We start from the raw sequence: 16,078 nt of genomic DNA on the forward strand, positions 1-16,078 counted from the left end.
GCTCCAAGATTTTGAGTCAAACTCAAGCTCAAGCCACCCAAAACTCGACTCAATTACCACCCCATGATCCTAATGGCCAAAACCACCTTCACTATTAGCAAATTGACTCCCTCTTCCCTACTAAAATTAATATTACCAGACCGCCCAAATCATGGAATGGTCATGGCCGGTCCGACCAATGAAAGAAGGTCTTAGTGATCAAACAGTCTGTCAAAATTATGTGGGTACAAGAGCTTTGGTAAATTAATTGTTAATTAGTATATAGATCGAAAGCTTACTTTGGAGATAATTTTTTTGGTTATTATATCTTGTAATCCAATCCAAGCCATCATCTTAATAGCCACTTTAATGAACTTTACACATAATATGAAGCTGTTTTAATCCAATCTTTATTTGGGTAGCTTTCGCTAGACATGATTATAGAGACCCCAAAAGCAGTGCAAGCCTTTAGTATTCCTGCAAATCCGAAAAAGAAAATCGAATTAAAAGGCATTGCACCCCACTTTCACCGAAAAGTAGTGCAAGGGGTTGCCACATTTTCTTGACTTCAGCAAATTAAATACACACTTCAAGCACAATACAAAATCATCTCTCACCTCTATTCCTGCATGGGTTCTTATAACTTTCAGCTCACTCCAGCTTTAGAGAGAGAGAGCCTTTAATTATCCACTCATAACAAACCTCTGTTGTTTGCTCTTCAACTAAATATGGATCAGTTAGTCCTTAAGGGAGAGAGGCAGACTTCTTCTCTGGTGGGGAAGTGGTAGAGATTGTCTAGCTAGTAGGAGTTGTGAGTGTCTCTGTGTCTGAGTCTGACGAGATGGTTGTTGCTACCGTTGGTGAACTGAAGCCAAGTATTTCAGGAAAGAGACTGTTTCGCCCCAATTCAAGTATTCGTCACGCCACTGAATGGTATTCTAGCTTCTTCTTCTTTGAATTAAACAAATGCTTTGGGTTTGGGTTTTAGAAATTTTGAATTATAATAGTGGTTGTTTTAACTTCTGAGAAACTGATGAAGAACAAGAGAAATCATGATACAAGTACAATAATTAATTGTTCTTTTGTTTAAGATGCTGATAATATGAATATAGGGTGACACTCATATTGATACTAGTGTACTAATGGAGTTCTTCCAGAACCGTGATAGACATGATCATACAAGTGCAATAACAAAATTTTCTTGCTGCTAGCTAGTAGTTTGATATTTAGCTTCACTGACGCCATGTTTAGATTCTGGGTTGCTGTCTTATTTGTTTTTTTTTCTCTGCCAATTTCTATTCCATGCTTAGTAAATTCCTTTTCTTAATTAGGAACTAATTAAAGAAAAAGAAAATCACAAGATCATGTTACAACTACACTCAGTCAGTAATGTACTGCTATACTGCAATAGAGATACTACTGTTCATCAGAATTTTTATGTCTTTATTGGCCGGAGAAGTTGAAGTTTCATGGATGTGTTTGATGGGTCACCAACATTTTGGATTTGGGTTTGTTGGAAATCGTACTGAAACAATAATGCATGATTAGTGGTGTCTGTTTGCAATTTGGGCCTTTATTATCAGATGGCCTAATTTCGCCACTTAATTCACCCCAAATGGGTTCGTATGATGATATATGGTTCCTTTCGGGGACGCAGAAAAAAACATACAAATTAAGGCACTATGATCTAAATGAAAACCTCTTAATTAAACAGAAACTGTGATTCTGGGGAGCTGCAAATGTTAAAGCCCAATCCTGGAAGGCCGTGAATCTCTGACTTTCTATGATTATATCAACTTTGTTTTACCTGAGCACCCATGTTCCTGATCGGCACAGCTAGCTACAAGAAAGACTGACAGTTACGTTCTAACCGAATTCGAATTAGCTGAATGCTTTAGCTGTTCAGCGGGCTGTGGAACCAATGATGAAGTTTATTAATGGACCCCATTTAAATACTGGCGTGGAACCTTATCATTGGTTCCACAGACTTCTGAACAGGTAAAGCGTTCAGCTAAACCTTGCTCACACCAACATGAGACTTGACTCTACAATCCTCACCTCAATCTGCAGTAGACCATTAATTCAGAAATCAGAACACAACAACCATACGTGGGTGTCCTAATAAACCCAAACGAACCCAGATGGCTTCTGTGTCCCTTTCCCTTCAATTTCATGTGAATTGCCTCCTCCATGCACTTTCTACCTCCAGAAATTCCAAATTTCGCATCCTTGAATAAAGCTTTCCACCTCCTGTGACTCATATTCTTATCCTTTCTGTACTTATTCCCCTGTGAAAATCATCTCAGGAATGCATTTCTTAAGATTCCTGAACCTTTTCCTATCTGGGGCCATCTATGTAGAATCATAAAATCCTGATTATTGATCACACTTTCCAATATTGTTTTCAGTCGACCACCTGAGCAAGCTCCTTGCCACTGGCCTGAATCAGTTTCAAGGTTACAGTTTCCAAACGTTGTGATGCAGTAGTCAGCATATATAGATTTTATAAAGAGTTGTTGAAAATGCTCTTTTCATTAACGAATATGTAGGCTATTATGTCTTTCAGTCATTTCACAGTTTCCTCTTTTTTTTTTTTTTTTTTTTTTTTGTTGCTGACGACAAATCTAACATTGTTTAATTCTTCTTTTTCAGGCCAATCTCTGATGTTTCTAGTGACCTTATTATTGAAGTAGGAGGATCAAGCTTTCCACTCCACAAGGTGATAACTGAAATCTCTGTTGTTAGCTAGGAATCTGTAATTCTGATCAGTTATTAATCATTCTTTGTGTTCTAGTTTCTTTCCAAGTTTTGTTCTTTATGGGTGCTGATAAAAACCTGGGTTTCTGTTTCGAATTCATCCTTAGAAAAATTGTATCGACAGCATCTCATCACAATCTTTTTTCTATTTTTTTTTGTTTTTGCAGTTCCCTCTGGTTTCTCGGAGTGGGAAGATTCGGAAACTGTTGCTGGAAGCGAAGGATTCAAAAGTTTCAAGGATAAATCTGCCTTCCATTCCAGGTGGATCGGAGGCATTCGAACTAACAGTAAAATTCTGCTACGGGGTAAACATAGAAATCACACTGTCAAATGTTTCCATGCTACGCTGTGCAGCTCATTACCTGGAGATGACAGAGGAGTTTTCTGAGAAGAACTTGGAGCTGAGAACAGAAATTTATCTGAAGGAGACGGTGTTGTCTAACATCCCAAACTCCATTTCTGTTCTTCACTGCTGTGAAACCCTCCTTCCCGCAGCAGAAGATATCAACCTGGTTAGCAGAATTATCAGTGGAATTGCAACTAATGCCTGTAAAGAGCAGCTGACATCTGGGCTATCAAAACTCGAGCAGAACTTCGCCATCAAACCCATCGTGGACATTGAACCAGAGACCCCATCGGACTGGTGGGGAAAATCAATCACGATTCTGAGCCTGGATTTCTTCCAACGGGTTCTGTCTGCAGTAAAGTCGAAGGGCCTTAAGCAGGACATAATCAGCAGGATCCTGATAAACTACACACATAACTCTCTTCAGGGTGTCGTATTCAAAGACCCTCAATCGATTAAAGGAAGCTCGTTGGATGCAGAGTTGCAGAAGAAACAAAGAGTAATTGTAGAAGCAATCGTAAGTTTGCTACCAACTCTGTCAAGAAAGAGTTCAGTACCGATAGCCTTCCTTTCCAGTCTGTTGAAAACTGCAATAATGGGGTCGGCTTCTGCAGCTTGCAGAGCTGATTTAGAGAGGCGGATTGGTCTGCAGCTGGATCAAGCTATCCTTGAAGACATCCTTATACCCGCAAACTCACACGGCAACAACTACCATCCACTGTATGATACAGATACGATACTGAGAATCTTCTCCATCTTCCTGAACTTGGATGAGGATGACGAGGAGAACAACTTGAGGGATGAAAGTGAGATGGTTTATGACTTCGACAGTCCTGGATCTCCTAAACAGAGCTCAATCCTTAAGGTGTCAAAGCTCTTGGACAACTATCTAGCAGAAATCGCACTGGATCCAAACTTGATGCCATCGAAGTTCATCGTTCTAGCAGAGCTACTCCCAGATCATGCCCGGATCGTGAATGATGGGTTATACAGATCTGTTGATATCTTCCTCAAGGTAAGGCACTAAGACCCAGTTTTCATCCTCATGGTTTATGACTTTGTCTGAGACGTTTTCGAGTTTCAGACAGCATTTGTGCTTCTCACAGGTTCATCCCAACATCAAGGAATCTGAACGCTACCGACTGTGTAAAACCATCGATTGTCAAAAGCTATCTCAGGAAGCCTGCAGTCATGCAGCTCAGAATGAAAGACTGCCGGTGCAAATGGCCGTCCAGGTGCTGTACTTCGAGCAGATCAGGCTTCGAAATGCAATGAATGGAGGCCACACTCATTTCTTCTTCGGTTCAATTAACGGCCAATTCCCCCAACGCTCAAGCAGTGGCGCCGGCAGCGGGACGATCTCCCCAAGAGATAACTACGCCTCTGTGAGAAGAGAGAACAGGGAGCTGAGGCTCGAAGTAGCTCGAATGAGAATGAGGCTGACCGACCTGGAGAAAGATCATGTCTCCATGAAACAGGAGCTCGTTCGATCAAACCCAGCAAATAAGATACTTAGATCATTCACCAAAAATCTAAGCAAGCTCAACTCCCTTTTCCGGATAAAAGACGTTAAGCCCATTGGTTCCAAGGCTAATTCAGAAGCACGGTTTCTGTTTCAGAAGCGAAGGCGCTACTCTGTTTCCTGATTTTTATACATAACTGCATGCATAAGAATTAATGTATAGCATAAATGTTGTGATTGTGTCTAAAAATCTCAATTTTATAGTTCTACTAAAACTCAATCCTGTGTTCAATGAGATGACATTCTTGATTCTCGACTTTCTTACATAAGAATTACACATTCTTGATTCTCGACTTTCTTACATAAGAATTACACATTCTTTTATCGTATTTTAAGAAGGGGAAAGTTGGCCAATGGGATTTTGGTTCCCATTGACCAAGAATCTCATATTCTTTTTTCAGATTTATGTGGAGATAAGGAAAAGTTTATTTTCCTGGGTATCAATAGGTGGCTAAATAACTTTCCCATCTAGGGGGAAGTTTACTATACTCGTATGAGACAAAAATGCCCCTTTTAATAATGAAATTTTATAGCTAAAATGGTCATTGTCTTATTTATATGAGAAATAAAAGAACATGGGTAAATGCACTTACCCTAACTTAGTGAATAACAAACATGGCTTAAATCTAATAGCAGTAATCAGTTAGCTTGGTTGGACTCATTCTCATTCCAGCTAGCTCTACTGTCTGATAAGGTCCTAAATTTAAAATTGGATTTGGTGCTCACAAAATTATGCTTGCAGTATTCTCACAGCTCTTTCCAGTCATGCATTGGGAACATTTCCCCATAAATAAAAAGATAAATATAGAGATATTCCCAATGCGTGGCTGAAAATGGTTGTGAGAACAATGTGAGCACTGATTCTCCAAATGTAAGACAGAAAATGGGTGTATGAATAGTGTGAGCATTGAATCCGCCATCCCTAAATTTATAACCATTAGTCCCCATTGGCTTGTGGATGAAGGTTATAAAAAGTAGGTATGGCCACCGTGCAAGCAAATAGTTGGGATTGCAACCTTTGGACTTAAGGATTTTTCCCCTATTCTCATTGGAATGGGGTTCAAACACCAGGGGACCACTATATGATCAACCCTCTAGCCTAGCTATCTCTCTAATAGCCTTTTAAATTCCAGCATTCAACTACCAAGTTCTCTACATTACCTTATCTCTTCTTTATAGAAGGATGTTTGGAACAATTTGCATATTGGTCACCTTATGGGCAAAGAAGACTTGTAATGCTTTACGAAAGGCTTAGGGGTGGCAAAGATGACTGGTGGAATTGCAGAGATGGCCGGAATGAGCCACAAGATCTGTGAAAGAACAGAGGCTCTGAATGCTGCAGGAAACCCAACTATGCTGCTATTGGAAAGGTAGGGCCAATTCAATCCCAGAAAGTATTTAGTTTGAGAGCATATGCTGTATCACTCTAGCACAACCCAACTATGCTGATGATGTCCTACCTATTGCAGTTTGTGCATCTGTTTATCACAATCACATAATGGTTGGGTCACACCCCATGGGTGATTTCTTACCCAAAGTTATTCGAATTGGATATTTAACTCCCCATTGTTTTGGGTAGCAATCAATATCTAGAAGGCAGGAATCTTACTTGAAACTTCAGGTCCTTCTAATCCAAGTGAACATTTACCTTCTGTTGTGTACCTTGGGCATGATGGTTCCTGTTGATTTTCAATGAAAAAGCTACTAGTACTAGGTCAGTGTTTTTGATACAGGAGAAAAAAAAAAAAAACAACACAAAATTTAGGAGGTTTACAGACTAGTTAGCAAGGAAAACAAACAAGCAAATAGACCAACAAAGGGAAGCCTGATTAATGGTTAAGTAAATCAACTCCATACATTATAACCTAACTAATGATTAAGTTCGAAGGCTTACTACTATGTAAAGCATCCATATCACGTTTGAGTATTTTATACCTAGACAACATAAGAGACAAATCAAAGAACACCAACTTTCAGCCAACCATGTTTATTTAGGTGGGAACCAGCACCATTGTTAATCTTTTAATCCGTGGATTCCTCTGTTTTGGATCAATGCAAGCTATTCTTGACATGATGTTTCTTTAATGTGCAAGGGTTTTGCAATTGGATCGGCTGCTCTCGTCTCTCTTGCATTATTTGGTGCCTTTGTAAGTAGGGCTGGCATCACGGCTGTTGATGTGTTGAGCCCAAAAGTTTTCAGTAATTGATGGGTGTTGTCTCATTCATTTTGTGATTAACTGTTTAATTCAAACTGACATGCAATCTTGGACTAATTGAAAAGCTGATCTAACTTTATAGGGATATTCAAAGTTGATCAGTTCAGCTGAGAGATTGATTCAGGCATGTTTTCTTGGACATTCTACAAGAAGAAACCATACTCAGCTTCCACCAGTTGATGATAGAGATTCCAATTCTAGTATTGGAGCCATTATACAGTTGGGAAGCCAAAACAGTAGATGGTGCTGCAGAAATAGATTCTATTGGTTCTAGAAGAGAAGCTGATGCTCCAAGGGCATCAGATGGGGATATTGGAATGTTCCATGCAACTAGACGGCAAAGGTTGAATTGATACGAATCTGTATCTAGTTATTGCCTTCTAGGACTTTAGAATCTAGGTTTCCTGTAAAATTCGGTACAATTAATGTATATTGTTGATACATGGGTAAGTGTTAGTTTTTGTTTTGAGTTTTGGCTTCAAGCTGTTTTCTCTTTTTCATTTCCCCTCCTCAGTTTGCAATTATTATTGAGTTAATGCAAACAGTGTATTAAAATGTTTGCTGTATACACAGGGGTTGGTTTGCTATGGATGACTCTGTCGTTCACGTTCTCCTTAAAAGAGGTTACCTATGTTATTTGTATGTCAAGTCAATTTGTATATAACCAAGCAAGTCAGGTTATTGGTAAGTTCTATAAATTCATAGTTCCATATACATATGTTTTTCAGGATACACATAATTTTGGTGTTCTGAGGCACTTAATTGTTTCAAGTGACAGGCTTAGCTGCTGCAAGTGTTAAGCGGGTGTATTTGTTTGGTGAAAGTTTAATCGACCTCACAGATCAACACAGAAGATGTTGATCTGTTTGCAGATGCAACTTCATGTAGAAGCAGGGGTGGTTCCTCAAAAACATGGATGATGAAATTTGTATTAGAGATTAATGTATCAATTTGAAACTAAGATGTATATTAAAAAGAAATTATGGATTATATGAACAAAAAATTGACTTAACGGCAATCCCGAGCGCGCCAAACTTATAGCGGCAGCCGTATCAGTATTAGTGGCAGCTTATTCTTAAAGCCTAATGGTGGATTCTATTAAGTAAACCACACATGAGAAGACCAACACCCGTGCAAAGAACAGGTGGTGATGGGTCATTGAGTATACAGAGAAAGTCATTAGCTATAGGTCTACATCAGATCCGAGTTCACAGTCATCATGCATCGGAGGACCTATTCCACAAGTTCACTCTCTTCCTCCAGATCCGCATCTCATCGGAAGGAAATTGCTTTTCATTGCACATGTAAAACAGAACCAACAACCAAGAATAGAACGAGGATGAATGCATGGAATTTGCTATCGACTCTCTCTCTCTCTCTCTCTCTCTCTCTCTCTCTCATTATAAAAAGGACCATGTCCCTCTTCCTCCCACTCACTCAGTGAATTCTAAACAACTAAACCGACAACATGGCCCAAAGTATGAAAAGCACCACTGGTCGTATTCCGATGAAATATATGATGGTCATGATGATGATTGTCCTTCCCACTTGGGGAGACGCTCTTGATGCTGCTTTGGCTGATGCTGAGAAAAACAAAAAAGTGATCAAGGTTAATGCAGATGGTAGCGGCGATTTCAAGACAATGACAGATGCCATCAACAGTATTCCTGCGGGAAATAAAGATCGCATTGTCCTTTCGATAGGACCTGGGGAGTATGTAGAGAAGATCAAGGTGGATGGAAACAAGCCATTCGTCACCTTCTACGGAGCACCCGGCAGCATGCCCACCTTGTCCTTTCATGGTACGTCCGGCGAGTACGGGACTGTCGATAGTGCTTCTGTAATTGTGTTGTCCGACTACTTTGTGGCTGCCAATATAATCTTCAAGGTTCGATATCTTCTAGTCTTAACTCTTCTATATATTATTGTTATTTAACTTGTTGACGAACAACAAGTGTAGTCTATGCTACGTGAAATTAAGTATTCCTTTTAATTTTTCCAGAACACGGCTCCACCACCCAGTGGCCAAGGTAGCGGACAAGGAGGTCAGGCGGTGGCAATGAGAATCTCCGGTGACATGGCGGCATTTTACAATTGCAAATTCATTGGCTTTCAAGACACATTGTTGGATGACAAGGGCAGGCATTACTTCAAGGATTGTTATATTGAAGGCACCGTCGATTTCATCTTTGGCTCCGGAAAATCTCTCTACATGGTATTGTGTGCGTTAGTGTTTAATTGTGTAAGGTTACAATGATTAATTCTCATCACAGTATGGTTAAAGAAAGGCTTTATATTCATCAATGGGTTTCTATTGCATGCTTGCAGAACACCGAGCTACATTCGGTGGCAAAGGATCTTGCAGTGATCACAGCACAAGCGAGAAAATCTGATAGTGAAGATGACGGATACTCTTTCGTTCATTGCACCGTTACAGGAACCGGAGACATATATCTAGGCCGGCCATGGTTTCCCTTCGGAAAGGTTATCTTTGCCAACACCGAATTGTGTGACAAGGTCAATCCTGTAGGCTGGCACGTAGGAGTTGGAGTTGCCACTGAGTATGCAACTAATCATTTAATCGAATCTAACTTCTTGATTCATGACTTCTAAGATATTTCTTAGTGTAACAATAATCTTAATTGTTATCCCATGTTCTAAAATTTTGTTATAATCTTTCTGCAGCAACGTATTCTTCGTAGAGTATCAGAACACCGGACCGGGATCAAATACAGATAAGCGCCCAACATGGGTGAAGACGAAGCTATCTGACGCAGAAGTTCAACCATTCTTGAGCACGAAGTACATTGATGGCGATAATTGGCTTCAACCTCCTCCAACTGTATAAACCAGTCCACTGTCATACCAATACCATTCTACAATTTTGACCTGAACTTTATTTTTTTCTTTTGTTCTTCTACCTCCGTTGATCAAGGAGATGTTTTCTTACCTGTGCAAGTGTAAATTCCCTTGGTTTCATTTCTTTTGATGATGAATAATCTTCTTTTTAGTAGTTTTGGAGTTTTATTACCAGACATATAACCACAGTTATTTGAAGACTCATCTCTACTATTTGTTTTGAATATAGAAGAGTTTCACATTTTTACATTACAAAAAAAGGACCCATGCTTCCAAATCTTCACTGGTAGTCGTTAGTAGGAAAATACGTAAAGAGGTATTTTATTATAAATGAAACATTACTCACTCATTTATATACGCTGAATGATGGAAATTAATGTTTTTTTTTATCAGATAAAGAGTGTCAATGTTAGTAAAAGAGTATTTGATCACCCAAAGACGCACACATACCACGATTGTATGGAAACCATCCTTTTTCATGGGTTTCAACTCTAGTATATATCTTCCTGGTGGGGAGGTTTGATACCCAATGGTCTAGTTCGGAAACAAGTCATGTTCAAAGAATCTTCAAACAAAATTACCAAAGCCAAAATAAATAAGAAAAACAATACTTAAGAGAAAATCAACCAAAACTCCCTTAGATTTGTCATATCTGTTCTTTATATAGATTTTCTTTATTCCAAAATATCCAAAGTCCTCTTAAAAATCCTACAGAATCTATAAGTAGAAACTCATCAGAAGAAAATGATTTAGCAATCATTTTTGATCGCTCAAGATTTCTTCTAGTTTCCATTGAAAAACAGATTCCGGGTTTATGCACTCACTTCAATTCTTTAACTTGTCTTTATAGGGTTGGTCTCCCTACGTCTCTCCTGTTCCAGCTAATTAGTTTCTATTAGTGAAATAACATGAATCTCAGAAGGACTCTATCACTCAGTTATCCTCTTATTAGTAGTTCGTTTCCTAATCGTGTTATCTAGTTAGGAATTTGTTCTTTACCAGAACTCTATCACTTTATGTAATCTGTCATGGTACCAGAACCACCACAATGGCTTCTTTCTCTTCTTCTACCTCTCCTCCCATTTCATCCTTCTCTAACCTAGAAACCACGTCCTTGGTCTTCCTGGATCAAGATTGACCAGTTCATCCTCAGTTGGATAATCTCCCCGCCTCTAAGAGCATGACCAAACAAATTATTGGACTCAAGACATAGCATGTTGTATGGAAAGCTCCTGAGCAAGCTTTCTCTTCTCCATCGCCAGCCTGGGTTCTCCAGCTTCGTTTTCAACTCATGAAACTCAAAAAGGGCTCTGCCTTTGTTATAGAATATGTTCGACATGTCAAAAACATTGCTGACCAACTGCTAGCTGCATCAGAACCGGTCCCAACGCGTGATCTGCTTCTTAGTATTCTCGACGGATTGGGATCCGATTTTGATTCCCTCATCACTTCAATCACCACCAGACCCGATTTCTCCTCCCTAACTATTGAAGACCTTCACGGATTCCTACGTAACCACGAGGTTTGGCTTCAACAGTGCCATCTCCCCAGTCTTGAACCTCTTGCTCCCACGACCAATATTACAACTTAGTCACAACCTTAGCAACAGCAACAGCCCCAATTCAACTCCAACAGAGGCCATGGTCGGGGATCTAGGGGGGTGCGGCTGTTACAACTTTATTAACTCTACCCAAAACTTTCAACCATTCCCGCAGTTCAATCTGGAAAGGCCGCAGAATTTTTAGTACGAACGGGTTGATAACTTGCCCGCTTGGCTTCAACAATGCAATAAGGCCAATCACACAGCCATGCAATGTCACCGGCATCATGAGATTGTTCTCTCTAGTGGTTTCAACAGCAACAACAGAACATCCATTTCTGGCTCTCAGGCTGCATTACCCCAACATCAGTCCTATGATTTCGCTTGGTATCCCGACTTAGGAGCCACCACCCATATCACATTGGATTTTAACAATTTTCAGACTCGCTCAGACCGTACTGGCTCAGACCAAATTCACATCGCAAACGAAACAGGTTTGGGTATTGCTCACATCGGTTCTTCCCATTTCACATACAAAGATCGTAGTTTTCTTTTAAATCCTTAGTTTTATGTGCCCTTCATTACTAAAAATCTGCTCTCAGTCAGTTAGTTTACTCGTGACCACAATTGCTTCTTTGAGTTTCACCCTTCTTACTTTCTTTCTTGTGAAGGATCAATCTTCAGAGAGTATCCTCTTACAGGACACCCTTAAAGATGGTCTCTATCATTTGTCTTTCTCCTTCATCTTTTGTTGGTACGACCTCCTTAGATGTTTAGTCTCTGAGAGCCACTGACTAGTATGTATGTATGTATGTATGTTTGTATCCTCCTTAGAAATCTTCTCCTTCATCCTCCCCTTCGGGGAGTATCCTCCTATATACATATGTATGTATATATATATATATATATATATATATATATATATATATATATATATAATATCCGTTACTTAGTTATGACATCATAGATTGACCCATTTGACCCGGAATGTTAGATCATTGACCTACCTACCATCTATATATGAAAATGGTCTCATTTTGAAATTGGTTTTAAAATTTGTATTTTACATCATTGATAAAATACTTACTATTTATCATACTTATTTTTGTTTATATTATTAGTATGTAACATTATAGATGTATCCAAAATTGTTTCATATTTTTTTGTACTATTCTGTTTTTAAAAAAAAATTATTTTTAATTATACATCATGGGTTAACCTATTTGAGCTGAAAGGTTGAATCACTAACCCACCCCCTAGATAGGAAGATGGTTTAATTGCCTAGTTTTAAGTTGTATATTTGATGTCCATCATTAATTAAATTATGTTTATTTTATCATACTTTTTCAATTTTTTTCTATATTTTTTGTATTTTTATATTTCTAAATTTGTATTATTTATTTATGTCATCATGAATATCATTGATAAAATAATTATTGCTTATCATACTTATTTTTATTTATATCATTAGTATATAATATTAGATGTGCCCAAAATTGTTTCATATTTTTTGGTACTATTCTATTTAAAAAAAATTATTTTGAAATATTATACATCATGGGTTAACCTATTTAACCTGAAAGGTTGAACCACTAACCCACCCCTAGATAGGAAGATTGTTTAATTTCTCACCGGTTTTAAGTTGTATATTTGATGTCCATCAGTAATAAAATCATGTCTACTTTATCATATCATACTTATTTTTTAATATAAAAAATATATAATAATAGAAACGTGTCCAATCCGTCGATTGGGACCGGTGGTGATTGAAGTGATGAGGGAATCAAAATCGGATCCCAATCCGTCGAGAATACTAAGAAGCAGATCACGCGTTGGGACCGGTTCTGATGCAGCTAGCAGTTGGTCAGCAATGTTTTTGACATGTCGAACATATTCTATAACAAAGGCAGAGCCCTTTTTGAGTTTCATGAGTTGAAAACGAAGCTGGAGAACCCAGGCTGGCGATGGAGAAGAGAAAGCTTGCTCAGGAGCTTTCCATACAACATGCTATGTCTTGAGTCCAATAATTTGTTTGGTCATGCTCTTAGAGGCGGGGAGATTATCCAACTGAGGATGAACTGGTCAATCTTGATCCAGGAAGACCAAGGACGTGGTTTCTAGGTTAGAGAAGGATGAAATGGGAGGAGAGGTAGAAGAAGAGAAAGAAGCCATTGTGGTGGTTCTGGTACCATGACAGATTACATAAAGTGATAGAGTTCTGGTAAAGAACAAATTCCTAACTAGATAACACGATTAGGAAACGAACTACTAATAAGAGGATAACTGAGTGATAGAGTCCTTCTGAGATTCATGTTATTTCACTAATAGAAACTAATTAGCTGGAACAGGAGAGACGTAGGGAGACCAACCCTATAAAGACAAGTTAAAGAATTGAAGTGAGTGCATAAACCCGGAATCTGTTTTTCAATGGAAACTAGAAGAAATCTTGAGCGATCAAAAATGATTGCTAAATCATTTTCTTCTGATGAGTTTCTACTTATAGATTCTGTAGGATTTTTAAGAGGACTTTGGATATTTTGGAATAAAGAAAATCTATATAAAGAACAGATATGACAAATCTAAGGGAGTTTTGGTTGATTTTCTCTTAAGTATTGTTTTTCTTATTTATTTTGGCTTTGGTAATTTTGTTTGAAGATTCTTTGAACATGACTTGTTTCCGAACTAGACCATTGGGTATCAAACCTCCCCACCAGGAAGATATATACTAGAGTTGAAACCCATGAAAAAGGATGGTTTCCATACAATCGTGGTATGTGTGCGTCTTTGGGTGATCAAATACTCTTTTACTAACATTGACACTCTTTATCTGATAAAAAAAAACATTAATTTCCATCATTCAGCGTATATAAATGAGTGAGTAATGTTTCATTTATAATAAAATACCTCTTTACGTATTTTCCTACTAACGACTACCAGTGAAGATTTGGAAGCATGGGTCCTTTTTTTGTAATGTAAAAATGTGAAACTCTTCTATATTCAAAACAAATAGTAGAGATGAGTCTTCAAATAACTGTGGTTATATGTCTGGTAATAAAACTCCAAAACTACTAAAAAGAAGATTATTCATCATCAAAAGAAATGAAACCAAGGGAATTTACACTTGCACAGGTAAGAAAACATCTCCTTGATCAACGGAGGTAGAAGAACAAAAGAAAAAAATAAAGTTCAGGTCAAAATTGTAGAATGGTATTGGTATGACAGTGGACTGGTTTATACAGTTGGAGGAGGTTGAAGCCAATTATCGCCATCAATGTACTTCGTGCTCAAGAATGGTTGAACTTCTGCGTCAGATAGCTTCGTCTTCACCCATGTTGGGCGCTTATCTGTATTTGATCCCGGTCCGGTGTTCTGATACTCTACGAAGAATACGTTGCTGCAGAAAGATTATAACAAAATTTTAGAACATGGGATAACAATTAAGATTATTGTTACACTAAGAAATATCTTAGAAGTCATGAATCAAGAAGTTAGATTCGATTAAATGATTAGTTGCATACTCAGTGGCAACTCCAACTCCTACGTGCCAGCCTACAGGATTGACCTTGTCACACAATTCGGTGTTGGCAAAGATAACCTTTCCGAAGGGAAACCATGGCCGGCCTAGATATATGTCTCCGGTTCCTGTAACGGTGCAATGAACGAAAGAGTATCCGTCATCTTCACTATCAGATTTTCTCGCTTGTGCTGTGATCACTGCAAGATCCTTTGCCACCGAATGTAGCTCGGTGTTCTGCAAGCATGCAATAGAAACCCATTGATGAATATAAAGCCTTTCTTTAACCATACTGTGATGAGAATTAATCATTGTAACCTTACACAATTAAACACTAACGCACACAATACCATGTAGAGAGATTTTCCGGAGCCAAAGATGAAATCGACGGTGCCTTCAATATAACAATCCTTGAAGTAATGCCTGCCCTTGTCATCCAACAATGTGTCTTGAAAGCCAATGAATTTGCAATTGTAAAATGCCGCCATGTCACCGGAGATTCTCATTGCCACCGCCTGACCTCCTTGTCCGCTACCTTGGCCACTGGGTGGTGGAGCCGTGTTCTGGAAAAATTAAAAGGAATACTTAATTTCACGTAGCATAGACTACACTTGTTGTTCGTCAACAAGTTAAATAACAATAATATATAGAAGAGTTAAGACTAGAAGATATCGAACCTTGAAGATTATATTGGCAGCCACAAAGTAGTCGGACAACACAATTACAGAAGCACTATCGACAGTCCCGTACTCGCCGGACGTACCATGAAAGGACAAGGTGGGCATGCTGCCGGGTGCTCCGTAGAAGGTGACGAATGGCTTGTTTCCATCCACCTTGATCTTCTCTACATACTCCCCAGGTCCTATCGAAAGGACAATGCGATCTTTATTTCCCGCAGGAATACTGTTGATGGCATCTGTCATTGTCTTGAAATCGCCGCTACCATCTGCATTAACCTTGATCACTTTTTTGTTTTTCTCAGCATCAGCCAAAGCAGCATCAAGAGCGTCTCCCCAAGTGGGAAGGACAATCATCATCATGACCATCATATATTTCATCGGAATACGACCAGTGGTGCTTTTCATACTTTGGGCCATGTTGTCGGTTTAGTTGTTTAGAATTCACTGAGTGAGTGGGAGGAAGAGGGACATGGTCCTTTTTATAATGAGAGAGAGAGAGAGAGAGAGAGAGAGAGAGAGTCGATAGCAAATTCCATGCATTCATCCTCGTTCTATTCTTGGTTGTTGGTTCTGTTTTACATGTGCAATGAAAAGCAATTTCCTTCCGATGAGATGCGGATCTGGAGGAAGAGAGTGAACTTGTGGAATAGGTCCTCCGATGCATG

At 38.8% G+C, this 16,078-nt stretch overlaps 3 protein-coding genes across 5 annotated transcripts; 2 read left to right on the top strand and 1 right to left on the bottom strand.

Moving 5' to 3' along the window:
• Window positions 1-700: 700 nt before the first annotated feature.
• LOC104587574 (BTB/POZ domain-containing protein At1g03010-like) lies at window positions 701-4,816 on the top strand. 3 transcript variants are annotated; one of them, XM_088901341.1, is made up of 4 exons: window positions 701-912; window positions 2,632-2,698; window positions 2,904-4,097; window positions 4,189-4,816. In XM_088901341.1, exons 1-4 carry the CDS (start codon window positions 821-823, stop codon window positions 4,726-4,728), a joined length of 1,893 nt encoding a protein of 630 aa, XP_088757467.1. In that variant the 5' UTR covers window positions 701-820; the 3' UTR covers window positions 4,729-4,816. The 3 variants fall into 3 exon arrangements, with proteins under 3 accessions (XP_088757467.1, XP_088757468.1, XP_088757470.1); XM_088901342.1 differs by lacking the exon at window positions 701-912 and adding an exon at window positions 2,085-2,524; XM_088901344.1 differs by lacking the exon at window positions 701-912 and adding an exon at window positions 2,384-2,435.
• A 3,434-nt stretch (window positions 4,817-8,250) lies between these two features.
• On the top strand, window positions 8,251-9,833 carry LOC104587615 (pectinesterase PPME1-like). The gene is made up of 4 exons (XM_010245299.2): window positions 8,251-8,708; window positions 8,823-9,035; window positions 9,149-9,381; window positions 9,506-9,833. Exons 1-4 carry the CDS (start codon window positions 8,289-8,291, stop codon window positions 9,666-9,668), a joined length of 1,029 nt encoding a protein of 342 aa, XP_010243601.2. The 5' UTR covers window positions 8,251-8,288; the 3' UTR covers window positions 9,669-9,833.
• Window positions 9,834-14,244: 4,411 nt separating this feature from the next.
• Window positions 14,245-15,867, bottom strand: LOC148801781 (pectinesterase PPME1-like). Its single transcript, XM_088901106.1, has 4 exons — window positions 15,411-15,867; window positions 15,084-15,296; window positions 14,738-14,970; window positions 14,245-14,613 (listed from the first exon to the last, which is right to left on the bottom strand). Exons 1-4 carry the CDS (start codon window positions 15,828-15,830, stop codon window positions 14,451-14,453), a joined length of 1,029 nt encoding a protein of 342 aa, XP_088757232.1. The 5' UTR covers window positions 15,831-15,867; the 3' UTR covers window positions 14,245-14,450.
• Between the last annotated feature and the right edge of the window lie 211 nt (window positions 15,868-16,078).

Source organism: Nelumbo nucifera, chromosome 3, assembly GCF_055504915.1.
Source record: "Nelumbo nucifera cultivar China Antique chromosome 3, China Antique-T2T, whole genome shotgun sequence".
Lineage (NCBI taxonomy): Eukaryota > Viridiplantae > Streptophyta > Magnoliopsida > Proteales > Nelumbonaceae > Nelumbo > Nelumbo nucifera.

What these genes read in the sequence shown, in the direction of transcription:
- LOC104587574 (XM_088901341.1), top strand. Translation starts at nt 821, where the DNA reads ATGGTTGTTGCTACCGTTGGTGAACTGAAGCCAAGTATTTCAGGAAAG. An exon ending in ATTCGTCACGCCACTGAATG is followed by an intron (nt 913 to 2,631) that starts GTATTCTAGCTT and finishes CTTCTTTTTCAG; the next exon opens with GCCAATCTCTGATGTTTCTA. An exon ending in CTGTTGATATCTTCCTCAAG is followed by an intron (nt 4,098 to 4,188) that starts GTAAGGCACTAA and finishes TGCTTCTCACAG; the next exon opens with GTTCATCCCAACATCAAGGA.
- LOC148801781 (XM_088901106.1), bottom strand. Translation starts at nt 15,830, where the DNA reads ATGGCCCAAAGTATGAAAAGCACCACTGGTCGTATTCCGATGAAATAT. An exon ending in CTGCCAATATAATCTTCAAG is followed by an intron (nt 15,297 to 15,410) that starts GTTCGATATCTT and finishes TAATTTTTCCAG; the next exon opens with AACACGGCTCCACCACCCAG. An exon ending in GGAGTTGGAGTTGCCACTGA is followed by an intron (nt 14,614 to 14,737) that starts GTATGCAACTAA and finishes ATCTTTCTGCAG; the next exon opens with CAACGTATTCTTCGTAGAGT.
- LOC104587615 (XM_010245299.2), top strand. Translation starts at nt 8,289, where the DNA reads ATGGCCCAAAGTATGAAAAGCACCACTGGTCGTATTCCGATGAAATAT. An exon ending in CTGCCAATATAATCTTCAAG is followed by an intron (nt 8,709 to 8,822) that starts GTTCGATATCTT and finishes TAATTTTTCCAG; the next exon opens with AACACGGCTCCACCACCCAG. An exon ending in CCGGAAAATCTCTCTACATG is followed by an intron (nt 9,036 to 9,148) that starts GTATTGTGTGCG and finishes GCATGCTTGCAG; the next exon opens with AACACCGAGCTACATTCGGT.